At 48.3% G+C, this 23,896-nt stretch overlaps 3 protein-coding genes and 1 long non-coding RNA gene across 5 annotated transcripts in view; 2 read left to right on the top strand and 2 right to left on the bottom strand.

The window, feature by feature from the left end:
- Window positions 1–23,896, top strand: part of LOC142888865 (sulfide:quinone oxidoreductase, mitochondrial-like) — a 62,179-nt gene that overhangs the window by 30,348 nt on the left and 7,935 nt on the right. The gene's annotated exons all lie outside the window — the stretch shown is intronic.
- Window positions 1,494–8,574, bottom strand: LOC142888855 (long-chain fatty acid transport protein 2-like). The gene is made up of 10 exons (XM_076027308.1): window positions 8,008–8,574; window positions 6,275–6,484; window positions 6,036–6,191; window positions 5,385–5,509; window positions 5,102–5,296; window positions 4,909–4,999; window positions 4,076–4,274; window positions 3,894–3,991; window positions 2,545–2,675; window positions 1,494–2,453 (listed from the first exon to the last, which is right to left on the bottom strand). The coding sequence occupies exons 1-10, from the start codon at window positions 8,474–8,476 to the stop codon at window positions 2,277–2,279; spliced, it is 1,851 nt and encodes a 616-aa protein (XP_075883423.1). The 5' UTR covers window positions 8,477–8,574; the 3' UTR covers window positions 1,494–2,276.
- On the bottom strand, window positions 9,476–23,377 carry cep152 (centrosomal protein 152). Its single transcript, XM_076027307.1, is given in 28 exon segments — window positions 9,476–10,865; window positions 12,035–12,146; window positions 12,148–12,199; window positions 12,201–12,381; window positions 12,463–12,545; window positions 12,631–12,715; window positions 12,818–12,973; window positions 13,070–13,145; window positions 13,551–14,120; window positions 14,204–14,335; window positions 15,528–15,803; window positions 15,887–16,072; window positions 16,178–16,316; window positions 16,405–16,533; window positions 16,631–16,761; window positions 16,846–16,950; window positions 17,948–18,149; window positions 18,246–18,409; window positions 18,497–18,588; window positions 19,203–19,350; window positions 19,428–19,628; window positions 19,719–19,858; window positions 20,234–20,374; window positions 20,535–20,682; window positions 20,887–21,180; window positions 21,274–21,334; window positions 21,466–21,572; window positions 23,234–23,377. Coding segments are annotated over 28 exon segments (4,893 nt in total). The 5' UTR covers window positions 23,321–23,377; the 3' UTR covers window positions 9,476–10,170.
- On the top strand, window positions 16,391–18,593 carry LOC142888853 (uncharacterized). 2 transcript variants are annotated; one of them, XR_012926747.1, is made up of 4 exons: window positions 16,391–16,508; window positions 16,638–17,475; window positions 18,059–18,422; window positions 18,527–18,593. It is a non-coding gene; the product is annotated as an uncharacterized LOC142888853 (long non-coding RNA). The 2 variants fall into 2 exon arrangements; XR_012926746.1 differs by lacking the exon at window positions 16,638–17,475 and having other exon boundaries at window positions 16,440–16,569.

The following is a 23,896-nucleotide window of genomic DNA, read 5'->3' as shown; positions in this document are numbered from 1 at the left end:
TATATATATATATATATATATATATATATATATATATATATATATATATATATATATACATATATATGAGGATAAAAGAAAAACCCTACAAGAGATACAATTGGAATCATCCATCCATCCATTTTCCATACCCGCTTAGTCCCGAGCTCAGGGTCACGGGGCTCTGCTGGAGCCTCTCCCAGCTGTCTTAGGGACAAGTCGCCAGTTCATCGCAGGGCCACATAGAAACATACAACCTTTCACACTCACATGCACACCTACGGACAATTTAAAGTGTTCAATTGACCTCACATGCATGTTTTTGGAGTGTGGGAGGAAGCCGGAGAACCCGGAGAGAACCCACGCAGACACAGGGAGAACATGCAAACTCCACACAGAAAGGTCCCAGGTCCGGGCCAATTGGAATCCAACCAAAGTAAATTAAAGGCCCAGGGTGTAATATTTAAAAGGGAGGCGCTTGATTGTTTTCTTAGATGAAGCCACGTACCAGTTGTGTAATCGTTCGCTAATGCTAAGCATTTAGTACGTCTGCTTGTAACAAGGCAGCACTGTATTGCACCAACGCATCAACAACAGATCTGGTTTAGTGGTTGTACCCCGAGATCACAGCCACCTGGTGCAAGACACAAAGAAAAGTGTTGACGCTTGAGTTCCTCTTAAATGTTACCGACTCTTAAACTATGTAAACCTCGCACAAAAAGACACAACAGCAGTGATGACAAGCGCTGATCATCATTTCATCTTCTCCTTTATGGCCCACCACCTCAACCCGTCAGCCAAAAACCCAAACTTTGCTACAAAACAATGCATGAAAGGTGTGGATGCAGGAGGGTCCACGTGGCCTTCAGGGGCCGGCTCTCCCTCCCCTCCTGTATTTGAGACTCGTCCTTATTTAGGAGATGTTCCCAAGATGGCAAGATGATTATCTGCGACACAAATAGAGCACGGCCTTAAGCCCCGAGTGCGGCGGGGTCGCACGGGTCAAAGATCTGCTTGTTGTGGCTAATCCTGGCTACTTACAAAAGACAGCGTGGCCCGGTAACCCTGCTGTCAAACACAGACCTGTTATCCCCTGGGGTTGATAGGATTTACCAGTCAGAGCCTGCGAGCTGTGCCGTAAGGGGTCCCGTGACTGTGACCCCCACCCCCACCAATAGGCTTTTACTTCTCATCCTGGACTCCAGTGGAGAATCCTTCCATCCATCCATCCGCTAGGTTTCTGTCACCACTTCTCCTATAGTCGGGTCGTAGGGGAGCTGGAGTCCATCCCAGCTGTCTGGGGATGAGGGCAGGGTTACACCCCGGGTACGTCTCCAGTTTATCACAGGGCCATCTCGAGGCAAACAGCCACTCGCTCACATTATCACAGTTAGAGGTCCTTGTTAGCCTGTTGTTCTTGTCTTTGGACTGAGGGAGGAAGCTGGAGTAGAGAATCCATGCACACACAAACGCCACACAGAAACGCTGTGCAGCCACAGTGCAAAACAACGCTATCATGGAACATCTTAGCATATTTTATTATCTACAAAAAAAATAAATCCAAATATCAATTAAAACAGCATATTGACAATATTGCAGCCTCCTAATTAAAGACTTGGTAAATATTCCTGCTAAAACTGACTGTCACAAACCTGAGACAGATATGGGTGCCCTTTGTCACATTACAATGGGATCATTTCCAGAACTGAGGAGTTTAAGAGACACTCTCTAAACAGCAGAGCACTCAAATTACATCATTTCTGCTACAATTCAGTAATAAAAACTAGAATTCAATGGCAGGTAATAGAAACAAAGACACAGTTTTATTGTACCAGTAACTTTTGACCAGCAGCAGACCAGATAAACTGGTCTTCCCTTTACTTTCCCACTACACATAGCTCTCCAGAACCACCCAAACCTGTCTCCACTACATTCAACGGCCCCTTTCGTTCTTTACTTCTTCGTTCATCCGGCCTTGAAAAGAAGGAGGGGTGTGGAAACAATTGTTAAGCCGCCACTTGTCAGTTTCCTCAACTGGGAAAACTCGCTTTATTGCATGTATGTACACACAGTGTATCACAATCACACAGCTCAGCGTATGTGTGTGTGTGTGTGTGTGTGTGAGAGTGAGTGTGAGAAAGAGAGAGAGAGAGAGTGTGAGACAGTGTCCAACATTCCTGTCAAAGATGAAAGGGGAAAAAATAATTAAAATCCAGCTTAAAATGTCCATGTTCAGAGTGTAAAATCCTATGGCTAAAATGTCTCGTTGGGTAACGTGCCGTCGCGGACGCTTCCCTCTAAATTTTGATCTTCCCCGACACGACGGAATCGAAGATTTCCGGCGTCAGCGGCACGTAGTCCTGCTGCCGTTCGTCCAGGAAATGGAGCGGGTGCGCCACCCGGCTGGGGTCGAAGCCCTCCTTCACCAGCGCCGTCTTCAGGTACTTGAACGTTCCCGTGACGTCCAGGGAGCCCTGCAACCACAAGCAAGGTGAGGGGGGAGGGAGGGTCAGGGGGTCACGGCGAGGCGGCGGTGCCGGATAGCGGAGGAGTGGCGGCACTCACCTGCACCCTGATGAACCGCGGCCGGGCGTAGTTTGGCAGGAATTTGACCACGTGCTGGCAAAAGGCGGCCGAGTCGAAGCGGCGTCCTTCCCTCGGAGTGATGGCCGCCATTCCCGCTCTGCCCTCCAGACCTGCAACACAGGAGAGGGACGCTGTTATTTCAGGTGACGCTCGCTGTAAAGAAAAAAACAAAACAATCACGTCAGTGGTGAACAGGCCACAGTGGTACAATGGTGGCCCTGTCAGTGGCCCTCTGCACCCTGAAAGCCTGTTCCTGTGCGGCGTCCCGGCAGGCCGGTGGCTCCAGGCTCCTTCTGGAAGTGCACTGCACTCGCTGCTGCGCTCAGACGGAGGGCAAACATGTTCGTTTGGACCTGGGTTACTCGGAGAAACCCAATCGATCCTGTCTAGTGTTGAATCACTGAGATTGCAGGAGGGCAGTTAAACAGATTCCACTGGATTCAAGACATTAAATAATAAAGACTCTTGTTTGTGAGACTCAGTAGTGTCGAACTGAGGGTGAAAAAGCAGAATGCAAACAAAGTGAATCCCTGTTTTTCTTCTTTCAGGTCTTTCCTTCACCAGGGCAATATTCACTGCTCTCCAAGCAACCACTAAAGTGGAGCTGTTCTTTATGCAAACAGGCATGGTTATTATTAGAGAATGCTGTGTTTATTGAGAGCGGTTGAATGCACAATGTTGATTTTTATTCATTTATTCATCTTCTCTATCCGCTTATTCCTATTCAACCGCAAAAAAAAACTGTGGAAAGCAGTTTCTTGTCTCCTTCATCGCCGGACTGTCTGCTCTCTCAAAATCCATCTGTTTTGATCTTGGTACTACATACTGAGCCAAACACTGAAGTGCACAATATTGAGGGTGCCCATTTTATTTTTCATTCATGTTGTGTTGAGTCAAAGTTGACGGCAAGTATCAAGAAAGATCAAAGTCATGTACTGTATGTATATTGTTTTACATTAATAACACAAGACCAATGTTTTGTGCACTACAATAATATTTTATTTTACTTTTTATCCACTAGAGGGTGCTAAGTGCTCTGCTGTCCTGTTGTGAACTGGCTAAGTAAAGAAAAAACGTGATGATGCAGCAAGACTGGTACTTGTTACATTAATATATTGTACGTTAGATCATAAGTTAAGGTATACAATAATAATCTAAATGCTGGGATTTCTATTCTTACCCGAGAAGTGAGTGAAGTTCCCTGGTGCCTAATGTGACGTTTCCGTAAATAAACCTCTGCAACTTCCATTCATTGAGGCATCAGAAGTTAGTTTGTATCACTTTTATCTGCAAACCACATCAGTGGAGGTGAAGTGGGAGTTAGTTACCTGGCACTTCGACTCCATACACAATGGCCTCTTCTATGCAGTCACTCATGGTGAGGACATCGGCCACCTCTGCCGTAGCAACGTTCTCTCCTTTCCACCTGCAAAACGTCGTTGACGAGTTCAGAGCTTCGGGCGTTCGGCGCTTCAGTCAAACGGGCGGCGGAAGCAGGAGACGCGCAAACCTGAACGTGTCGCCGACTCGATCCTGAAAGTAGAAGAAACCGTCCTTGTCGATGCTCAGGAGGTCCCCGGTGTTGAAGTAAAGGTCTCCCTTGCGGAAGACGTCGTGCAGCTTCTTCTTCTCAGTTTGCTGCAGGTCTCTGGCGTAGCCCTGGAACGGCGAATCTGCGGTGATCTCACAAACCAAGAGTCCCGGCTCGCCTGCACAGAATCACAAACATGCTACAGTGAGCTTGTTCCGCCAATCAACAACTAAAAACTCTCAGAGAACAGAATGTTGAACCCTCTGTTTGCAGCCTGCCGCTAAAAGCCCCTTCCTGCTAAAACTGATGCTTTGCCGGACCTTTGTCATGTTTGTAAGGAGAGAGAAAAATCAATGTTATATCGCCACCTCCTGTTTGCCGCATGCTTCCAATCAGCAGGCAGGCTGCCTACGCTGGGTGTGAACAAACAATTCTTCACTTAATGTTTGTGTGCGTCCAGGGATTCCTTTTGGTTAATGCATCGTTCCATGTGGCCACTTACTCGAGCCATTACCCTTTATAACTCTTCCTGTGTGACAGACAGCATCCTGGACTCAATGGCAAATAATGCACTAATGGTTTAGAAAACCCTGCTTATCCCTGCTTGTGCACAATTTGACTGTCTTTTGTACCTCTGCGTTGGTAGTTTGTTGTGCATAGATTGATTTGAGTGTTTTTGTAACTGCTGTGTAGTTTATTTTTTGTACTGTTTTTAAGTGCTGCAACAGTGTAGTTTCCCAATGCGGGGTCAATACAGTACATCTATCTGGCAATCTATCCACTGTGACAAGGCCTTGAGCTCCTGAACTCACCTGTGTCGGCCTTCACGCAGAAACCGGAGGAGTCTCTGACAGGTGCATCTTCGTCAACGTCAAATTTAATGAGTGAATATGAGAAGTACCACTGCAGGGTTTCAGAAGACAGGACACTTAGGGACACCGCTCCGTCACGGACACAACAGCGTGCACTACATCATCGAGCTGAAGCCGACAGGCGAACTGTTACCCTGTGGAGGAAGTTGTCCCGTCCCACTGCTCCCACGTGGTTGCTGTAATTCAACAGGGCAAAGTTGCCTTCCGTCGCCCCGTAAAACTCCCTGATCTGGATGTTTCCGAACCTGCGGACCAACTCCCTCCAGATCTCGGGTCTGATCCCGTTGCCAATGGCCAGCCTCACCTTGTGGATGTGGTCGTTGGGTTTCTGTAGCGGGAGGGAGAAACAGAGGAGATTTCAACTTAAAATGTTTAACTTTTTAGCGCTGATGCGATTGCTGGACTGCAGTAGGTACCTTGGGCGTGTTGCACAGGTACCTCATGATCTCTCCTATGTATTGTATGACGGTGACATCATACTTCCTGCAGTCGTCCCAGAACTGAGAGGCTGAGAACTTATTCCTAATGGCGACAGTGGCGCCTGCAACACAAGAATAGAATAGAATAGAATAGAATAGAATAGAATAGAATAGAATCTTTGATTGTCGGTCCTAGATGGTGACAGAACTTCTTCTTCTTCAGGGCTCACAAACACATTTACATATTCCATCAAGACACATTTTACACAATAAAAATGAATAAATACATAAAATCAAAAAAGTGCATGTTAGAAGTCCATCCATCCATTTTCAATGGCCACTTATTCCTGAGCTCTGGGTTGCAGGGGTCTGCTGGAGCCTCTCCCAGCCGTCACAGTGCAAAGGCAGGGTGACACCCTGGACAAGTCGCCAATTCATCGCAGGGCCACATAAAGACAAGCAACCATTTGCACTCACATACACACCTACAGTCAATTCAGAGTTCCCGATTCACCTCACATGCATGTTTTTGGTCTGTGGGAGGAAGCCGGAGAACCCGGACAGAACCCACGCAGACACAGGGAGAACATGCAAACTCCACCAACAGTGAAACAAGCTTTTTCTCGCGAGAGCGGTGCGTGAGCGTACCCCTCTCGATGGCGGAGGTGAAGCAGAGGAAGCCAGCGCTGTGGTAGAGCGGCAGGCTGGTGTAGAGCACGTCCAACGGCTTCACTCCCGTCACGCTCATCAGCGACGACATGGCCCACACTTTACCGTGACTGACCTCCGCCGCCTTGGGGAGACCTGCAGGGGGCAGAGGTGAGCTTGAACGCGAGGCGCGTGCCTGTTTATGCCAGCCAGCCAGCCGACCAGCGAGAGAGGCTAACCTGTGGTGCCCGACGTGTAGATGTAGACGGCGGTGCTGCCCATGTTGAGGTGCGACCTGTACTCCTTGGGGATGGGGTCGGCCGAGGCCTGCCGCACTTTGTCTTTGAGGCTCTCCGTCTCAGCGCTCTTGCACTTGTCGGCGAGGATGAAAACCGCCACCTGCTGCTCCAGCAGATCTGGCAGGATCTCCTCCACGGCGTCCTGCAGCTCTGGAGAAAACATCGCAAGGGTTGTCGACAGATGTGTTGAGGAGGGAAACTGCAAAATTTCTGTTTTTTGGATTTTAACTTCACCAAGGAAATGTGTAAAATCTCCGAAAGCCATTGAGTAAGGATTACATAATCTGCAAAGGGCAAATGTAAAGCTCTTCTACATGTTCTGTAAAGGTTTGTATGTGTATATATATATATATGTATGTACATCTACCTGAATGTTGTGCCATTAATTTACATTTTTTTTAAATACATAATTTTCAATATGTTAAAACATTGTTTTATTGATTGTTTTTCCTCTTGTTTCTTTGCATTCTATTGCAAATGCTACCAAAGTATCCTCTTGTCACTCTTGAGTTGCATAACTTTCACTGCAGTTGAGCAAGTAAACTCAGTGTAGTCAGTAAGTAACTCTAGTTACATGTGGGGCACTGCAGTAAGAGATTAAGTACCTGTTGAGTCCCTCTGTTGTGTTTCACAATCTCTGCTTTTATGCATCTGTTGTTGTTGTTGTTGTTGTTGTTTTTTTCATTCTTGCTCTGCCACCTACCCCTACTTTGTCTACTGGCACTCATTTGGGGAAATGAGTTTTCTCCGGTCCCACTGTAACTCATTCACTTGAGTCACTCCTCAGTGGAAAGCAGGGTGTTACTCCTACAAAAACATTTTTGTAACAACAGCAGTTTTCATGTGACTCATTATTTGGTCAACTTTACTCCTAATATTCTTGAGTTTATAACAGAAGACAGCACATAGTGGGGGTCAACTTGAACAGCCGCTGAACGTCAACAGCTTAGCTCAATGATCACTGGGCAAAGTTTGACAAATAATAGAAAGGCAGAAAAACTGGATCTGACATTTCGTAAGCAAATAATACACTTCTTCTGTGGCAGAGGTGTTCTTTCCCCCGACATGAGTGATTGTGCATGTTTGCAGAGTGTGTCGAGGTCAGTCGTCGACGATAGAACTCCTCCCAAACTTACACACCGCTGACCAACCAACTCCAGGCAGTGGTTTAATCCCTTATGACCTTTTGCCTGCCTCCTGGAGCCTCTATTATGTCACATTCTGGATGCCCTTAAAATTCTGAACTAAATTGATTGACTTGTTGTTGTTCTTACGTCTGGTTTTCCATTTCCAAGACCCTCCTGTGGGCCACCACAGTGGCAGAGTGAACACACAGGAGCCCTTATTCCAAAGAAATCTGCCTGCGGGTGAAATCTAAACCTGTTAACTTTGCACCTTTTTTTTAAATGTCAAACAGTTTTGTATTTTTTTTTTTTTTTTTTTGCATTATGCTTTGAACTGACAATTTGGGACTCTTTTTTGTGAAAAGTTGAAATCTTTTTTTTTTTTTTCTTAATGACCCAACACACAATCCTGCCACTGTCACTAAGAGGGGAAACATGTTAATGGGAATGGACCGTGTACCCTACATACGTGTTTGCTTTCTCTTAAATTGTGTTGTTGTGTTTGCAACACACCCACCAACCAATCAACCAATCAACCAACCAACCAACCTTCTGCAACCACCAGGGCCGTGGCCCCGCAGCGGCTGAAGCAATGCAGCAGGGACATGGACCTGATGTTGTAGTTGAGGAAAGACGCGGGGCAACCCAGCTTGGCCAGACCCAGGAACAGCCACAGGAACGAGGGATCGTTGGGGAGGAACAGCGCCACCGTGTCGCCTTGGCGGACGCGGCCGCTCTGCAGGAGCGCGCGGGCGGCCTTATTGCTCAGCTCGTCCGCCTGCCGGTACGTGAAGCGCTCGTCCCCGAAGAGCACGAAGGTCTTGTGCGGCTGCTCCCGCGCCAGCTCCAAGAAGCGGTCCATGATGAAGTAGCTCTGCCCGGCGTAGCTCCGGACCAGCCGCTGGATCTGCAGCTTCATGTGCACATGGAAGGCATCCTGGAGCAGGTAAGGATGGCGGAGGAAGAGGGCCAGCAGCAGCAGCAGCAGGAGGAGGGCGAGCACGAGCCACGGCAGCATGATGGCGCGAGGGGTTGGTTGGTGGCTGGGTGGAGGTCCGCGCGAGCTGGGCTCCGTCAAGAAAAATGAGGCCACGGCACGGTTTTCACACGCAAAAGAAGAGAGGAGGAAAAAAAAAAAGGGGGAAAAGTGGGAGGTGGTGGGGGGAGGAGGAGGAGTTCGGCTCGCACAGGTCACCGAGCGTTAACCCACTCAGGCAGCAGGGAGATAAGCAGGACTTTCACCAACTTTGGTTGGAGAAAACTCCAGTAAAGTGATTAGATCAGTGTGGCGGCACGGTGTGCTTTTCGAAGTAATAGCACACTGAAGTTCAAAGTTGAACTGTTGGGGGGTGGGGGGACATAGGGTGGGTGGTGGGGTTGGGGGGGGGGATCCTTGGGAGTTTTGAGGTCACGCCGACGTGAACCTTTTGAATCCCAAAGTTTATGCAAATGTTCTCAGAAAACGAGTTGAAAACATAATGTTCTGGGATTTAACCGCTGTTTTCAATTTCATGACGTCACAAAGCAGAGTGACAACCCCGCTCCCCCAAAGTTTGTGACCACACCCACACGACGAACGACCGCCTTGTTGTTAGTGGTCGCTTTTCAGACGTGTGAAAGGTCCAGCAAGGCATCAGTTTCCCTTCCGCCTCTGTATGTTTGACCTTAGAGGGTTTTTTTTTTCTTTGAGTGGATCACACAAGTGTGAAGCTGCTCTAATGGAGTCTGGGGTGAGAAACAAAGATCTGTAAGAATGTGTTAAGTGGGCCCTTTAACTTTCAAAAGGAAGCAGCAAGTCTTATTTATCCTATTTTTCATGGTTTCAAAATGTCCAATCTCTGTTATTCAGTTGCAGCTTTTGCTGAAGCAAATGCGATCTGCACAAAATTGATATTATGATATTTTTAACGTTTTTATTAAAAATACATTACAAAAAAAACATTGAGAATTTATGCACGGCATATCTCAGTAGCAAAATAGAATTCATTTAAACACAAACTGGAATGGAATTCCAAACTCATGAAGGTCGGTCCTTTTTAATTTAAAACTGAAGAGCCGACAGAGCTGCAATCTCTTACCTGGAAACTGTTAAAAACTAATGAAATGTTTCAACCTGACTTTTTATATTTAACACATACACACGCACATCACAGACACAGACAAACACCTGCACAGAGGTTTAGGGGAAAAAACAAACAGCCCATTCTAATCAAACTGAGACCTGGACGATACTGAAATAAAGTTTACAAAATGGGTTTGTTGTACCAAATGTGTTGGCAGCTGTTATTCAGGAGACGTTACCGTTTCTGCTGTCCTTAGCGTGACTGGAATGTGTAATTATTTACCAACCTATTAATAATTACCTTGTTTTTTTGGGACTTTTTTATACCCGCTGTGGGGCAGAGAGTGCATTGACATGGATGGCATGGATCACATCATAACGTCCCAGTACCTAATGTTGTACTTTGAGACGTCACCTTAGCTACAGGGGTTGTCTGCTCTCTGGCTGACTGGCCACGCTGGCCTGGTGCCAACTGCATTACCAACCTCAGTCTAAAAAGCTGTTTTATTCCCCCCCCCCAATATGTGACAAACACATTATGGGTGCAAAAACAAAGGTTGTGCATAATGTAAACATTCCACACTCAGATGGTTGGGGAAGAAAAGGCACTAGCGGGTTAGCTTTGAGCTAAGTGTCCTTCCCCGCTGCCGTCATTTGTGCTGGCAGAAGGGACTGTCAAAGCCGCTGTCCTGCTGCCGCTGCCTCAGCTCGGAGAACAGAGGCCTGGAGGGGGCGCCCCGCTGGCTGCCGGCCTCCGAGCCCGGCGTCGGCTGTCTGTGGGGGCTCATCTTGCCGCGAGGCGTCTTCTTGGCGATGTCCTTGTAGACGGTCACGTCGGAGACGTCCGGAGTGAGGCCTCCGAAACCCCCCCGTTCGCCCGACGACGCGGGAAACTGCGTCAGCGGCTCCGCCCTCCTCTCCGACCAGGAGCGTCTGGGGACGTGGAGGCCCGGTTCCGAGTCGCTGCTGGTCAGACTCCAGTCGCTCCGCCTCTCGTCTCTGACCGGAGCCTCCTGGAGGAGGAGGAGGGCTTTGTTCTGCTTGGAGCTGTGGCGCTCGTCCGGGGCCTGTTGGCCCAGATCCCGCGTCTTACTCCTCGGAGGTGCTTTGACAGAGCCGACAAGTGATGGAGAAGGTTTGTGAGGGCGGCTGTGCGTCAGCGAGGCGGCAGCAGCAGACTGGGCCGTCGGGGCCGCAGGTCCGTCCCGGTCGGTCGGAGCATTGGTCCTCGCTGTCGCACTGAGTTTCTGCTCTGAACTGACGGGAGACGGTGAGAGCTTCTCCTCCAGCGTCGGCGCCGCGGGGCCGCTGCCAAGAGAGACGTGCCTCCCCAGAGAGCAGGCATCTGTGGAGACACACAGCCGTCAGGGACCCTTCAGTGCAAACCATCCACTCACAACAAGACCAAACGTGTCTCGTTTCACAACCGGACGCGCCAGAGGGACATTTTCTAAATCCTTTGGGTTCTTCCTCGCATGTCCAGAGAGCTGAACAAAACTTTTGGAAGGTGACTGGGGCAAAGTTTCTGTCTCCTGACTCTTTGCTGCAAGTTTAGCCAGCTAGCTACAGCTGTGAAGTGAGGCAACAACAGCGTGTTACAGCGCTGAAGCCAGTGATTGAAACCTGCTGCTTTTGGTTTGTTTGTTTAGCCTTAATAAGGAAAAATTAAGCTGCACCTCCAGTTCTGCTCACACAAGGCAGCGTTCAGACTGCAGGCGAATCTGATTCAAATCAAATCCGATTTTTAGGGCCGACTGTCCACACTGCTTTTAGCAAGTGTCCAAATGGGATGTGGCTCTGTTCACACTGGACCACATTATTGACCCATCTGACAGGCTGCTGTAGCAACGGTGTGGGAGCGGAGGCATTTTCCAGCGTAGTGCGTAGTGTGTGATGTCATATCATTGCAACAGCGGAACTTGTTGCGCCACATGGCCTGGAGCTTGGCTTGAATGGAGCTACAGTGTCTCCCCAACACTGACGAGCCAATGAGTTTCCTCCTCTGTCCAGGCACTGCTGGTTCCTACTGCTTCTGTCTGCTCCATTACGTTCCAGCTCTGCACCTGGAATGGTGCCCTCTGGTCTGGAGCATTGGCTCTTGTGTTGCGTAGAGTGACGTCACGGACAGACAAAACCCACTGGTGTGTTTGGAGCTGTTCACACTGAGACGCATCTATCCAAATGCCATTTGAAACGACCTCCCCAAGGTGGTTCAGACTACAAAAGAGCCATCTGGGTTCAATCTGGATGGACTAAAAATCAGATTTTGGCTGGCAGTCTGAACAAGGCCTCGAGCTACTAGAACCTCCCCACTAATCTTTGAGCAGCATTCACGCTCACATTCAATTCATTTGGCAACTTGCAGCAGCTACTTCCTGGTTTCAACACGACTGAAAGCAAGCCGATTGGTCACAGACTCCAATGCAACTATACGACCGGCTGAAAACGCCCTCTGTGGGAGCTCGCAGGACGGACCGACCAGATTTCAGTCTTGAAAACTCTCACCTGACTTACTCTGCAAACTGAAGTCTTTTGCCGGTTTGCTCTTGACTGGCGTCTCCAGCACTTTGGCCATGGCCGCCAGCTTGCTCGCGGCGGTCATTATTTTCTTCTCGGCCCTGTGAGGGAGAGAAACAAGGACCATCGATTAGATTGCGTGAGGCGGAGAGAGAACAGACGTTTTTGGACACGTGTGGCCTCTTGCCCGGTGCTCTTCCCGCCGTCCTCCAGCAGCTCCTGCAGGCACGTCAGGTAGTAACGCCGCATCTTCCTGGCGGTGTCCTGCCGCTCCCTCTGGACCTCGGTGCGGATCATCTCCGCCGCTCGCTCCCGGCTCTCCTGCAGGTAGCGCAGCATGTCTCCTGCCATGTAAAAAAAACACAACACACACTTAGAATCATTTTTTAGGAAGTGATAAAAAAAACCAGGCCGTGATAACCGACCTCTGATCTTCTCGACTGTGGTCAGGTACTGCTGCTTCATCTCCTCCAGGCCCTGCTGGAGACTTTGTTGATGGCCGGAACTCCTGCAGAGGTTTGCGTTAGTTTGGGTCCATCATTCAGTTCTTGGAGTTTTCCAAGGTCACGATGTAAGTGAGAGACGAGACGAACCCCGAGGACTCCTCGGCTCTCTTCACGCCCTCCAGCCGCTGCCGATGCTCCTCTTTGACCTTTTCCAAGCTGCTCTCGTGCTCTTCTGAGAGGACGCAGGGACGTGCAAACAGTTGGGTCAGTTGGGTAAATGGACAAAGGAACGCTTGAATGGCTTGTGTTGCGTTGTTACGGCTTTGTCAAGCACCTTTCAGGAGCTGCATGGCAGTTTTGTGCTCTTGCACGCTGTGCTGCAGCTGTCGACAGGCCTTCTCCAGGTGTCTCTGCAGCTCCTGGTTCTTCTTCTGCAGCTTGCCGACAGTCTCGCTGCACTCGTCCCTGCACCGAGCCTGAGCCACAGAGTCTGGAAGAAACATTAAAAATTTGTTTTGTTTTGACTGTACAAGGTTCATTGGATCAAAGAAAGCGCCACCAGCAGGCTGAATGGTGAATGACATACTCTGCATCTTCGCAATTTCTCTCTCTTGCTGCTGCTGCGTCTCCTTCAACACGCGGCCAAGTCGCTCTTCGCTCATCTGCAGGGGCACAAACAGTAACGGCACATTAATAAACAAGACTACCAAAATAAACGATTGTTTGAAATTCAGGTTTTGCACACGCTGCCGCTGCTGCTGCTGCTGCTGCCGCACGTTTCATAACGGCTCTGGAGCCAGCGGAGTGCACAGAGTGGACAGTGGGTCCTCTCGCTTTGTTGCTGCCTGGTGACCTAAAAACAAGTGATGTCGGACTCCGACAGAAGCTTCTTTGTTTGCACACATTTTGCACGCCGACCTTTGGCTTTTTGTAAAAAAAAAAAAACGAACCGTGCATAGTTGCAATAGAACGTTGCAAGTAAATCATTAACTGACAACCAAACTTTTTGGATACTTTTTTTTTTTTTTTTTTTTTTTTTAGATGAAGACAGTGTGGTAGCAACTCACTTTCCTCCACTCATCCTTGGCCTGAGCCACGGCCCTGCTGATGGCGTCCCTGCACGATGTCTGGATGATGTGCGTCACCGAGCCCTCGGACGCAGCTGCCCCCCCGCCGCCGCTTCTGCTGCCCTGCTCATCTGCTCTGTCCTTTGCCAGGAAGTGCACCTGGACCTCAGCCAGAGCTGCGTGAAGCTCGGCCAGCAGCTCCCCCCTGAGCCGCTGCCTCTGCTCCTCTGTCCTCTGCAGCAGCTTGGCCTCCATCTGCAGGAGCAGCTCCTTCCTCTGCAGGGCCGCCTCCTCTCTGGCCTGCTGCAGCGCCTGCTCCAGCTGCCTGCCCTGCTCCTGCAGCTTTCCCTGGCACGCCTGCTCGCAGCGGAGCTGGACGGCGGAGAGCTCCTGCTGCTTGTCCCGGTTCCATGCGGCCCGGGCGGCGGCCAGCTCGGCCTTCAGCAGGGCGGCCTGCTCCCTTCTCACCTGCTCGAGCTGAGTGTGGAGGTCGGTCACCTCCTCCTTGAGCTCCTCCTCCCTCCGCGACCCAGAGCTCTGCTCCTCCACCTCCTTCAGGGCCTTGCACACCTGGTATGAGCAAAACAAAAAATGCAGGTTCCGATGACAAACCAACACTGGCTGAGTCACATGACATTTCCTGTCAAGCGTACTCTCTGCTCTGTCCTTTTCTCCTGCAGTTCTTCCCACTTCTCCCTCTCCGTTCGGAGGGAGGCCTGATATTCCGGTAAGGACGTCAAGTCCTCGATCCAGCGGCTGTAGGCCCTCGTCACAGCGCCCTCCACCTGAGACACAAACATGTGCGAGTTGGTGAGTGAATACCTGACGGTGCACACTGCAGTGGTGGCCTGCAGATGACTGTCGTCTCACTGTTTTTCTCTTCCTCCAAAACAATAAATCGAAAAAGGTTGGATGATACTTTAAACAGTTCGGCTGACAGTGATTACAGGTAAAGACAGAAATGTGCATGTCCTTTGATTTCTAGCCGGCGCCCTCTTGGTATTTTGAGGGTATTGCACATCCTTCTGAAGCAGGAAGTGGGGGGGGGGGGGGTGGGGGAGGGAATAAAGCACCTGTAGGCCTCACCACCAATTTACACCAAAAGTGTCTGCAGCGTCCGCAGAGCCGCGTGGAAACCGCTCCACACCAAACGCGTTTCCGAGCAGTGGAAATCCTCGGTTTCACGCATGGATTGGAGGAACACGCAACAACCCAGCTAGTTTCATGTGTATTCAAAGAAAACAACAGTGAAACAAAGCTCTGCTGCGATTGACGCGGTTGCTACGCGTGAAGCGTGAAAAAACAGACAGTTGCGTTCTTTACCAGGGCGGTTGCATTTTGATGCTTCTGGGACGCTTCTGAAATGTGCCCGTGCCACACCACACTGCACACTGATTTTAATGGCTGCGTTCTGATGCAGAGCACCGCAGGCACTTTTGGTGTAAATTAGGGGTTAGGCCTCAGTTTGTTCCAGCCATACATGGTTGCAGGTTTGTCTGCCGCTGTTCTGTTGCTTTGTCTGTAAGTTTGCATCCGTTCATGATCGACTCAATTATCCAGATGAAGGAAACTTTTGTGAACAGTGTTTAAGTGTACTAACTTTGAAATGCATTGTTTGAAGCAAGTGTTGAACTCGGTCATGCTGACCCTTGATGTTTAGCATTTAGTGTTCATGCTGTGTTTTGGAACTGTTGAGATGCATTTGGAGGGGAAATAATTTGTTGTGTTGGCATTTGATGGTTTAATCGTTTAATTGATTATGAGAATCTGTGATTTAAATGTATAACTAACAATGCTTTAACACTATATCCTGACTCTCATGTCTTTGTGAATGGAGTTTGGCTCGATGTCAAATTGTGGTTGCTACACCTCAAGGAGGACAGTGTACATTTCAATAAAGCTCCTGGCTTTAAGCTGAGCAAAGCTGAATGATGGAAAACTTAATCCAACGTCAACTGTGAGTGGCCGCCGGCTCACCTGCTTGGCCATGTCCTCCAGGTGTTTCTTGTGCAGCTCTCTCTGGATGTGCTTCCTGCTCTCCTCCACGGCCTTCTGCCTGAGTCTGTCGGCCTCCAGCTGCAGCTGCTGTTTCTGGGAGGCGAGCCTCGACTCCAGCTCCTCGGCACCGATCATCATCCTGCTGCTGCTGCTCCTCCTCCTCATGCTCTCGTCTCCCTGACAGGCTGCCTCCACCATCTCCCCCTGCCTGCCCCTCCTCGCCTCCTCCAGTCTCAGCTCCCACATCTGCTCCGTCTGCAAGGAAGCAGGAAAACGTCGGCTCATGACAGAACATCCTTTCCACACGGGAGCAAAGTCGGGCACTGAGGAAGTCTCACCTGCCGAAGTTCTTCCTCCCATGCAGCTTTTTCCGAAGCGACTTGAGACTCCACCTGCTGTTTGATCTCGGCTTCTTTGTCTCTGGACCAGAAGGCTTTGAGCTGGTTCACAGCAACTTGGTGGCCAGCCTCCAGTTCTGCCCTCAGTTTCTCCAGAGCTGCGGCGCTTTGTTCTTTCATGTTTTTCTGGGAATTAGAACCAAACACCAACTCATTCCTGCACAAACAGTGCAGTGTTGTCCTACAGCGCCATCTATCTTTAATCCAACCACAGTTTGGCTCCGTGCACACCTCGTTCTCCTTGATCCGAGCTTCCTCCTCCTCCCCCCTGCTATGTTCACGCTGCTCCAGCATGTCCTTCTCCTTGCAGACAGATATGTAACACTCTTGCACGGCCAACATCTTATCGTTGGCCTCGGCCAGCTGGGTCCTGAGATAAAGTCATAAACAGTTTTGTAAATGAGTGGTAGAGAGGTTTTTCCCCCTCCCAGAAGTTAAAGCCTATCCAGAGGTCTCACTGTAACTGCAGGAGCTGCTGCTGGTGTTCCACCGTCAGTTGCGACACACGGGCCTCGTGTTCCTGCTGGAGCTCCACTCTGAGCCAGTTCACCACGTCGTCTCGGTGCTGTTGATTGATCCTCTCCGTCCTCCGTGAAGAGACGAAGATGGACGGCGGTTAAAATGTAATCTTTCAGATAACCTAAACTGAATATATATATACTTCTTATTTCCTTTGCGTCTTACCTGGCAGACGCCTCCTGCTTCTCCTGGTCGAGCTCTTCGATCATCTCCCTCATCTTGGTGCAGAGCTCCGAGTTGGTCGACCTCAGCTTGTCCTCGCTCTGTTTCAGCTCCTTGTTCTTCTTCTCTAGTGCCTGCAGTTTGGATACATTGCCCGTTTCTCAATGGCAGTTTCTCACCACCTGAACTAAAACCTATGAATCAAATCCGAAACCAACCTCCACTTGTTCCTGCAGGACTCCGTTCTCCTCCTGCAGCCTCCGGATGTCTCCATGAGACTCTACGGTCACATCTGGACGTTTAACCTGGCTCATCTCTCTCACCTGAAAACAGTCGTTTGCATTTTATTTCAGCTGTAACTGCCGTTGACAAATCAAATCTCTTGTTTTCTATTCACAAATTGTGATAATTCTTCACATAAGAAACAGATGTATGTAGGTTTATTACACTTAAATCATATGCAGAGGTGGTGTGATGTGGTAGCAATATGACTAGCAGGCGTTTGTCTTGTTCAAGTAAACAAACCCTGACGCAAACTACCAAAATCAGACCGAATCTACCTGGGAATCTGAAGCAACTCAGTGTTTGGAAGCTTCACAACAATAATGGTCCTTATACGCCGGGAGTGAACTCGCAAGAACCATTTGCTTTTTTAAAAAAAAAAACCTCTTGAAGTCAATGGAACCGTACATACTGGCAGAAAATTTCCAACGGAGCGAAAACGCAACTGTTTTTTGTTTTGTTTTTCTCGCTCGTGTCGAATTTTTCGGAGGTGAAAAGGCGAACAGCTGGACCTTTGACCAATCAAAATGATGTTGGCACGTCGACGACGTCACATCAAAACTTTGGTAATTTGTTTTCTCCCTCTGCAAACATGGAGTTGATTGACGAATCAGTCCTTCAAATTGTCCGACGGACATTCCAAAGTGCTGGCAAAATTTTCAGTTTCAAATTTCAGCTCCTGGACCGTCATGTTGAACTCACCCATCTCCTCTTATGTCGGCTTTTACTTGTCAAAGCCGTGGTTTAGAAGGCGGTGGTTCGTTTTACGCACGTAACACAAAACTTCTCGGCCGCCACACTTTAAAAAAATCATATCTTTTGTTCTTTTGTTTAAATCTGTTCTGAAAAGCTTTCTAAATGATAAGCGCATCCAAAGGAAAACAAAAAAAATATTTTATGGCAACAGGAACTTAAATAACGTTGCCAAAAACTGCCGCTTCTTAACCAAACATTTAGTATCTTCCACGTGCGCCACTGCGTAATCACCTGACCTATAGATTCACCTGACGCACACAACACATCTAGTTGTGTTCTCACCTGGGTGCTGAGCTTGGCTTCATCCAACTGGCCATGCAGCTCGCTCAGCTGCCCCTGGCAGAGCTGCAGCTCCTCCTGCAGCTGACTGATCTTCTGCCGCTTCCCTTTCAGGCTCCCGAGGCAGCGCTGCATCTCCGCTCGCAGCTGCCGCACAGCGTCGTCTTTGGGCGGCTTCGAGTCGGACAGCCGAGCCAGGGCGGAGCTGACCGAAGAAGACCGAAAGCGAGTGAGTTTCAGCGGCCGGTGGGGAAGGTGGTCGAGGGGGACACGACTTCAGTCCTGGATATTGAGGCTGTACCTGTGAAGCAGGCCATTTTTCCTCTTGGATTTCTTCAGTCCTAAATCCACGCAGGAGTCGGACAGCTGGTTCTCCCACTCTTCGCTCAGGTCCAGTCCGATGACGCCGTGTTTCACGGCGCTCTCATACATGGTGATCTGCTCCTTCAGGTCAGCCAGGTCCTCCTGCAGCATAAAGGTGAGCAAAAAGGTCAGATTTGCTCTCTGCTGGGCGACACTGCGAGGCCGGCGCGTCACCAATCGGATGCTCACCTGCAAAACTTTGTTCATGTTTTCACACAGGGCCTTGGCTGACTGAGCCTGCTGCAGTTTGATCTGCATCTGAGTCGTCTCCTGCACCGAGCCTGAAGTCAACACAAATGGCTTGGTTATTTCAGACAAAGGAGGCTGAAACACACAGAGGTTTTAAAAAAAAAAAATGCAAAAAAGACAATGTTTTTTATTGTTGCATTGCACGTCTACTAAATATCCTTCCATCTCCCAGGGGGCATAGAAGACACCATGTTGTTTCTAAAACTGGAGAAAATTTAGTACACGTTGAGGGGATGTACTGACAAGTATTTTCACAAATGGCAACCCTTCATTTCTTATTTCACATACTTAGAGGTATTGCCCAATTGAATGTGTGCCTGTTGTTGTACTTTAATGTGTAAGTAACCAATATTATGTGTTGGTCATGAGGAGCCGTGGGGGGGTGGGGAGGAAATCTGTTCATTTCATTATACTTTATTCATTTTTTCCTTTTTTGTTACACTCCATTCAGAGTGCTCTTTTATTTGATTTTTTATATCTATATGTTGTGTAGACATACTGTATCTATGGGGGCATATGTGTCTATATTCTACAAAAAGATGTGACTTGTTATTCTGTGACTGGAATTATTTTATATTCTCCTTCAATAAAAAAAAAGTTGGAGAAAAAAAAGAGATGACTTATTTATCACTGTGCTGTCACTGACTTGACTCCAGCAGCTTGGCGCACTGCTGCTGACTCTCCTCCAGACGCTGAGTGAGGCCGTTGACCACTCGCGCTCTCTCCAGTTGCTCCTCTTCCCTCTTGTGCTCCAGCTGCTTCACCTGCTCCCTCAGCCGCCGATCAACGTCCACCTGGAAGCAACGCAGAGGTCAAACACTTCTTTGCTTTCGGGCAGCGCTGCGCTCCCGTGACGCTCCCCACTGCGGACCTGTTCGTCCAGCGCCTGAGCGCTGGAGTCCAGTTTCTGCTGCAGCGTCAGCAGAGCCGCGGCGTGCTGCTCCTTCATGACGGCGAGGTCCCTGTCGTGCTGCTGTCGCGCTCTGGACAGCGTGTCGGAGCGACAGAGATCCACCACCTGCTGCTTCATGCTGTCCACTGCTGCCTCGGCGACCCTCTGCTTCTTGATGTTCTGCAAAGGAAAACAAAATGCAGAAGATTTAGTGACTATCAGCAATTACCACCTGTTAATTTGCCTTGAACGGATTTCTGCGTGTCTCACCTCGTGGTCTCGCTCGGTCAGGACCTTTACTTGCTGCTCCAGGGCCTTCAGCTTGTTTTGCAGCTGAGCCTCTCTCTCTTTGGCCTCTTCGATCACTCGGCTGGATTCCTTCTGGCTGACGGCCAGACCTTCCTTCTCATCTGGTGAGGAGAAAAACACACACACACACACACACACACACACACACACACACACACACACACACACACACACACACACACACACACACACACACACACACACACACACACACACACACACACACACACACACACACACACACACACACACACGCGAGTCTGTTGCTCAACAGGCTGGAGATGTTGTTTACAGCCACACGAGGGCATAATGAGTAAACTACACACAGGCATTGTGGTGGACAAATATTTATCCTGCAGGGTTACACACTGGAGTTAATTCCAACCGCAAATTTGATTACACAATTACATTATACAGTGATTAACAGTAGATCCCACCTTTTGTTTGGCTAGCAGACAGCAGCATGGGCCACTTACCTTTGACAATGGCAAACTGGTGCTCCACAAATCTCATGTTGCGCCTTGAATCTTCCAGCTTTCGCTCCAAGTCTTCAGTTTGCCTCTGCTGAGCTTTGTGCAAAATCTGCAGCTGTGCCAGCTGCTCCCTGTCTGCCGTCTCTGAGAAAGCAACGCAACACTTTGTGTTAAACACATCAAGCCGTCGATTCACGTCCTCAGATCCAAGATCCAAGTTCAAAGGATCCAGTTACTCATATTTCAGCACCTCGCTGAAGCCGTGTGCGCCAACAGAGAAACTAAACAAGATCAGGGGACGTACGCTGCGTTGAGTCTAGGAATTCTCTCTGCAGCTGGTCCATGTGACCTTCTCGATGAACGGCATGCGAGTTAAACATCTTTGGCTGAAGGTCGTGATGGTGAGGATTGTAGGTGGCATTGTACTGATCCAAAACTCTGTCCTCCGAATCCTTGAAATGAAAACACAAGATGCTTTTACAACAACTTTCATGGACAAGAGCACCGTGACTGCAAGAGAAGCAATATTTTCAAGTCGATGGTATCAAAAATGTTTTGCAAAAAACAACTACACTTGAAAACAGGTTTAATAAACTGACTCATTTTCCAAGTGTGATCACGTAGCCTCATAGCGCAAAACACAAAAAGCCACTCACTTGAACGTGATTCCCATAGGTCTGGTTGTCTCCGTGTCTGCCGCCATTGAACATCACAGCGTTGTCTGTACCCTCAGGGTATCTTTTCACAGCGTACTCTGCTGCGGAGAAATCATTGGGCTCCATGGATGCGTCGATGCTGCCGTAGGAAGCGTAGCAGTTATCCTGTGGCTGCTGGCTGAAGGCCTGGCTCACAGGTTGACTCTCGGGGTGAAAGTGATGCCCATTGATCTGAGGACGCTTGTCTTCGTATGCGTAGTCATCAGGAGGGTGTGGATCAAAGTTGGCTTCATACTAGTTTACGAAAGAAGACAGTGATCGAGTGCTTCGGGTTACTTCCTGCACTGACCGAAACCTATTTTTCTGAATCACCCAGCAGCAACCTACCACTTTATGGGAAGCCGGTCTTGGTTGAACTGGCCACTGCTGAGTCCACTGAGATGGAGGGCTGTGTTGCAAATACAAACATTGTCATGACACTGTGATCAGGTGTATTTGGAGCAGAGAACAATGTGCTGTCCATCTGCCCCTCATGTGATATGAGTTTGATGTTAGTGTTTGTCTCCATCCTCTTGTTACCTGCTGCCAGTGTTTTTATTGCTGCAGGTGGAGTGTTCCAGCTCTGGGGAGGAGTCTCTGCTGTCTTCCAGCATATCATCGGGCAGGTCCGTGAGCAGTTTCTGCAGCTGTAGAGAGGAAAAAAAATAGACACATGGAAATGAGTCATGGAGGTTGCTCGGCAACCGAGCAGTAAAGAAACAACAGGAGGAGAAAAATGGCTGCAAGGAAGCAAAGCAGTCAGACATAGGATCTGTCAAAGTCACATTTTGAAACCAAGATAGTTGTGTAAAGAATAATTCTTCATGCAGCAAATGAAAAAACAATGTTCCTGTTAATCGCCATCACATGAAGGTATTTCTTAGATTTACAAATATTAAAACATTATGTATGATTATTTACTTTAGTCCTTCAGTTAAACTGGATTTCACACATCCCATGTTTCAGCATTGTCTTAAAATCCTGATTTCATAATAATTAATAACTGGGGTAAAGTGTCGGGATCATTAAAGTATATCTATCCATCTATCTAATCCTCTTCTTTAATTTATATAAAATAAAGTTTTATACACAAGATAGGCTTTTAGTCAAGATTAAAAAATTCCAAGTTAAGAAACAAACTACTGAATAGAAACATTATCAGCTTTTCAGGACTAAAACAGACCACAGCAGATCCTCATCTGTGTCACTAGCAGATTTGTCATGCTTGTTTGTCAACCAGCCATGTGTGGCGGAGCAAGGAGAGCCAGCTGGACTTACTTCCCACAAGGACCGTTGAATATTCCTCAAATCCTCCATAGTGTCCACAACCAAAGGACCCATGTTACTCCGCTTGCCCATTAAAGAAAGTCTGACGAAGATGAAGTCCTATTTAAAGCAGCACGATAACACCCCGAGCCTCATCTCCCTATCGCGGAGACCTTCAGCGTGAAACATCCAAAGCGTGCCTGGCATGTTGTCAGCTTCCTGTGGCATTGCTGTGTTTTGCTTGCAAAGAACTCTATTGTTTCAACGAAATATATAGCAATGTGAACTGGAGCAGAAAAATTCCAATTACTGGCAGCAATCGTTTTCCACTTGACCAACTTGGATATAACCCATCGGCCAAACCGAAGCAAACAACAGATCCATATCTAGCACAAAAAATCTTCTCCCCGCCACATGTAGAACATCCAGCAACAGTTGTATTACGGTGAGTGTTGTGTGCTCCAGCACAGGCTAACTAACCTACATAGAGAGTTAAAAAGGGAAATCACAGGCCAGGCCGGTTTCAGTGTGTCACACCTGTCTGAGTAAGCCAATAACAACTCAGGATGAAGGGGCAAACAGATTGTGCAATAACACAGCATGCCTGTCTCGCTGCGGAACTTACAGCCCAGGCAGCATCAGGATGGTGCACGCCACAAACATTGCCCCAGACAATAACAGTTACTCCATAAATAGTCTAACCAAGAGAAGACTTAGACTATACATAGTTTAAGTCAAAGCTTAAATATTTTTTATCAACATCACATCATGTCACAATTTAGAGCATTGTACAAAAAAAAAACAACTTTATCCAATAAGCTTTTTTTTTTCTCACATCATCATCATCATCATCGTCTATGATGTACATCAGTTACTTCGCAACCTACCCACAATCTTAACCGGACGTGTAAACGTGTGAGGGAATAAGATCTTTCAGGTGTATGACAAATAAGTAACAATCAGAAAATACAGTTGACAAACATATCTGCTCTCTTGACAACATCGGAAAAACTTAATACAGTAGCAGCTTTTTTCCGCAAACCTCTTGCTCTCTTGCATAGTCCTCCTGGTCGTACTCTTCTTCATCGTGCTGCGTCTGCAGGGCAGCGCTATCAAAGTCAATGGACATGATGATGCCTGTTGATTTACCTCCAGCTGGGGGAAAAAAAAAGATCCAAAGAAAATAAATCACATTTAAACAGTAAAGTCAAGCGTTATTTGCACTCAAGTAATGTTAGCAAGCTAGCTAAAAAGATTTACTACCGCACAGATTTGAACCAGTACTAACAGTTGTACATATTCAACTTACCCGTTTACACGAATTGAACTGGTTCTCCTAAAAAAAAAAAATGTCCTCCTAAATTGTTTATTCGTCCAATTTAAGGCACTTTAACTACTTTTTAACCGCGTTTTAAACTATTGTTTACATCGCAGCTACTGCTAGTCGTTGTGAGGTAGCCGCTGTCTTAGCTCGCCTTAGCTGCAACAACTCGCCCGAAGCGAAACCCACATGACTCTGCTTTTAAAAACGCACACACACGGCAACTACATACAACCACCGGTCGGCTAGAATCCGTAGGTAACGACTTGTAAAGTGTCACCGTCCATGATGTTTAGCCTTACAACTGCGGTCCGGAGCTAACTCGGGCTAGCGGCTTGACGTCCTCTTTAAGAGCCTCAGACTCGCCCACTTTGAAAACTCGCG

The sequence above is a fragment of the Nelusetta ayraudi genome, unplaced genomic scaffold (genome assembly GCF_046127955.1).
Source record: "Nelusetta ayraudi isolate G7.1 ecotype Tasmania unplaced genomic scaffold, CSIRO-AGI_Nayr_v1 ptg000020l, whole genome shotgun sequence".
NCBI lineage: Eukaryota > Metazoa > Chordata > Actinopteri > Tetraodontiformes > Monacanthidae > Nelusetta > Nelusetta ayraudi.
The sequence above is the reverse complement of the archived record's forward strand: the minus strand, read 5'-3'. Positions and strand labels throughout refer to the sequence as shown.

Coding starts and splice junctions, on each gene's coding strand:
- LOC142888855 (XM_076027308.1), bottom strand. CDS start 8,476: ATGCTGCCGTGGCTCGTGCTCGCCCTCCTCCTGCTGCTGCTGCTGCTG. Junction 4,275..4,908: donor CTGCGTGAAGGCCGACACAG/GTGAGTTCAGGA, acceptor GATTCTGTGCAG/GCGAGCCGGGACTCTTGGTT. Junction 3,992..4,075: donor CGAGTCGGCGACACGTTCAG/GTTTGCGCGTCT, acceptor GACGTTTTGCAG/GTGGAAAGGAGAGAACGTTG.